Source organism: Microtus ochrogaster, unplaced genomic scaffold (genome assembly GCF_000317375.1).
Source record: "Microtus ochrogaster isolate Prairie Vole_2 unplaced genomic scaffold, MicOch1.0 UNK3314, whole genome shotgun sequence".
Classification (NCBI taxonomy): Eukaryota; Metazoa; Chordata; class Mammalia; order Rodentia; family Cricetidae; genus Microtus; species Microtus ochrogaster.
Genome location: NW_004952408.1, coordinates 1 through 2250, shown reverse-complemented (window position 1 = coordinate 2250; position 2250 = coordinate 1). Strand labels below are relative to the sequence as shown.

General features: G+C 49.7%; 1 protein-coding gene across 1 annotated transcript; it reads left to right on the top strand.

The window, feature by feature from the left end:
- Positions 1–745: 745 nt before the first annotated feature.
- On the top strand, positions 746–2228 carry LOC101979286 (exocyst complex component 7-like; the record flags this gene model as incomplete). Its single annotated transcript, XM_013355656.2, has 3 exons — positions 746–968; positions 1630–1831; positions 2008–2228. Coding segments are annotated over 3 exons (639 nt in total), but the record flags the coding sequence as incomplete, so codon positions are not given.
- Between the last annotated feature and the right edge of the window lie 22 nt (positions 2229–2250).

The following is a 2250-nucleotide window of genomic DNA, read 5'->3' as shown; positions in this document are numbered from 1 at the left end:
TGCTGGGATTAGAGGTGTATGCCACCACATCCAGGCTCATACCTAGCTGTCTAGGTGGGTGCTGGGATAGAACTTAGGTTTTTGTGCTTGCATGGCAAGCAAATTCCTAACTGACCCGTCTTCCTCGGCCTTGGCTTCTCTGTTTTAGTGTAATGTGGCTTTGTTGTTGTTGTTGTTGTGACAGGTTTCTCTGGGTAGCTCTGGCTATCTTGGAACTTGCTCTGTAGACCAGGCTGGCCCCAAACTCCCAGAGATCCACCTGCCTCTGCCTCTCGAGTGCTGGTTTAGCATAATGTGTTTAAGGTTCATCTGTTTGCAGCATACTGTATCAACTTACCTGGTTGTTTCTTTTACAAATCCCTTCCTGCCTAGAGGACAGTTAGCAGTGAAAATGAGAAAATAATAAACTAATGCTTGTTAAGCAGAGTTTGGCCTGTGAACATCAAGCATTTTTTGTTTATTTTTAGACAGGGCCTCAGTGTTGTCCTGACTGTCCTCAGACTCACAGAGATCCACCTGCCTCTGCTTCTTGAGTGCTAGGATCAAAAGTGTGTGCCACCACACCTGGAGCAACCATCAGTTTTGAGAAACTGAAGGAAATGAAATTGCCAAGTCAGGCTTCCCAGGGTTTCTTCTGTGCTTTGAAGGAGGAGTGGCTCGGGTTCCAGAGGCCCAAGGGCAGGAAGGAAGGGGCTGCAGATCTCAGCTCAGCAGCAGCAGCAGCCTCTTTTCCTTGTCCTCGCAGAAGCTGCTGTTCGAGCGGGGGAAGGAGTCCCTGGAGTCTGAGTTCCGCAGTCTGATGACCCGGCACAGCAAGGTTGTCTCCCCTGTGCTCATCCTGGACCTGATCAGTGGTTATGATGACCTGGAGGTTCAGGAAGATGTGACCCTGGAGCACCTGCCTGAGAGTGTGCTCAAGGATGTCATCCGCATCTCCCGCTGGCTGGTGGAGTACGGCCGGAACCAAGGTGAGCAGCACTGGACAGGGCTCCCTGTCCAGAAGAGTGGCAGCTTTCCCGCCACCTCCCCCAGCATTTTCTCTCTCTCTCTCTCTCTCTCTCTCCCTCTCTCCCTCCCTCCCTGACATGAGCCACCTGACATGGTACTGGGAACTGGACTTGGGTTCTCTGAAAGCAGCCAATACCTATACCTCGCAGACCCTCTGGCAGTGGAGTTCAAAGCAGTTAGTTGTGAGCAGTAATGTGGGTGCCGAGAACTGAAGCCAGGTCCTCTGCAAGAGCAGCCAGTGCTCTTAACCCCTGAGCCATCCCTCCAGCTCCCTAGGGTGATCATCTTAGGAAGAATTAGTTTGATGTTTTTCTTGCCTGAAGACGAGCACGAGCTGCTCCTCCAGAGGGCCTGGATTCAATTTCCAGTACCCACATGGCAGCTCACAACTGATTTGGCCTTCTTGAAAGACATACATGCAGGACAAAACAAACAAACTCAATGCGCATAAAAATAAATCTTAAAAAAATTAAAAAGAAATTTCACCAGTTTATCTTGAATCACGTATCATATACTAAATTAGGGACAAGCCCACTGTGTTCCTTCCTGTATGTAGCTTACTGTCTAGAAAACCAAGAAAAGGTAAGAGATGCCAGGATAACCCTGAGACCTGAGAGCCAGAGGCCTTCCTCCTGCAGGTGTCTATCCTGTCATCCTTCGAGAGCCGGCTCATGAAGCTGGAGAACTCCATCATCCCCGTGCACAAGCAGACGGAGAATCTGCAGAGGCTGCAGGATAATGTAGAAAAGACATTATCCTGCCTGGACCATGTCATCAGCTATTACCACGTAGCCAGCGACACTGAGAAGATCATCAGGGAGGGGTGAGTTGCGTGCAGAGGTTGCAGAACTAATGTCTCTAGGCTCTAGAAGGGAAATAAAACATATTTGAGCTTAGAGTCTCTCATGTGCGTTCTCTCCCCCTCCGGCATACCATGTCCTCAGTCCATCATTTTAACCCCCATTCTTCAAGGCTGATCCAGTGTTTTTTCCTTCCCAGTCCCACAGGCAGGTTGGAAGAATACCTGGGAAGCATGGCCAAAATCCAGAAGGCTGTGGAGTATTTTCAGGACAACAGCCCAGACAGTCCAGAGCTCAACAAAGTGGTAAGAAATCAGTGGGATCCTGTGAGACAGATGAGACCTCCATCCCGGGTCCACTTGGCTATTTTGAGGACTGACCTCCCTAGGATCAGTAGTTTAGTACACCAGTAGCTGCAATACCACAGCCCCTCAGTGGTAAA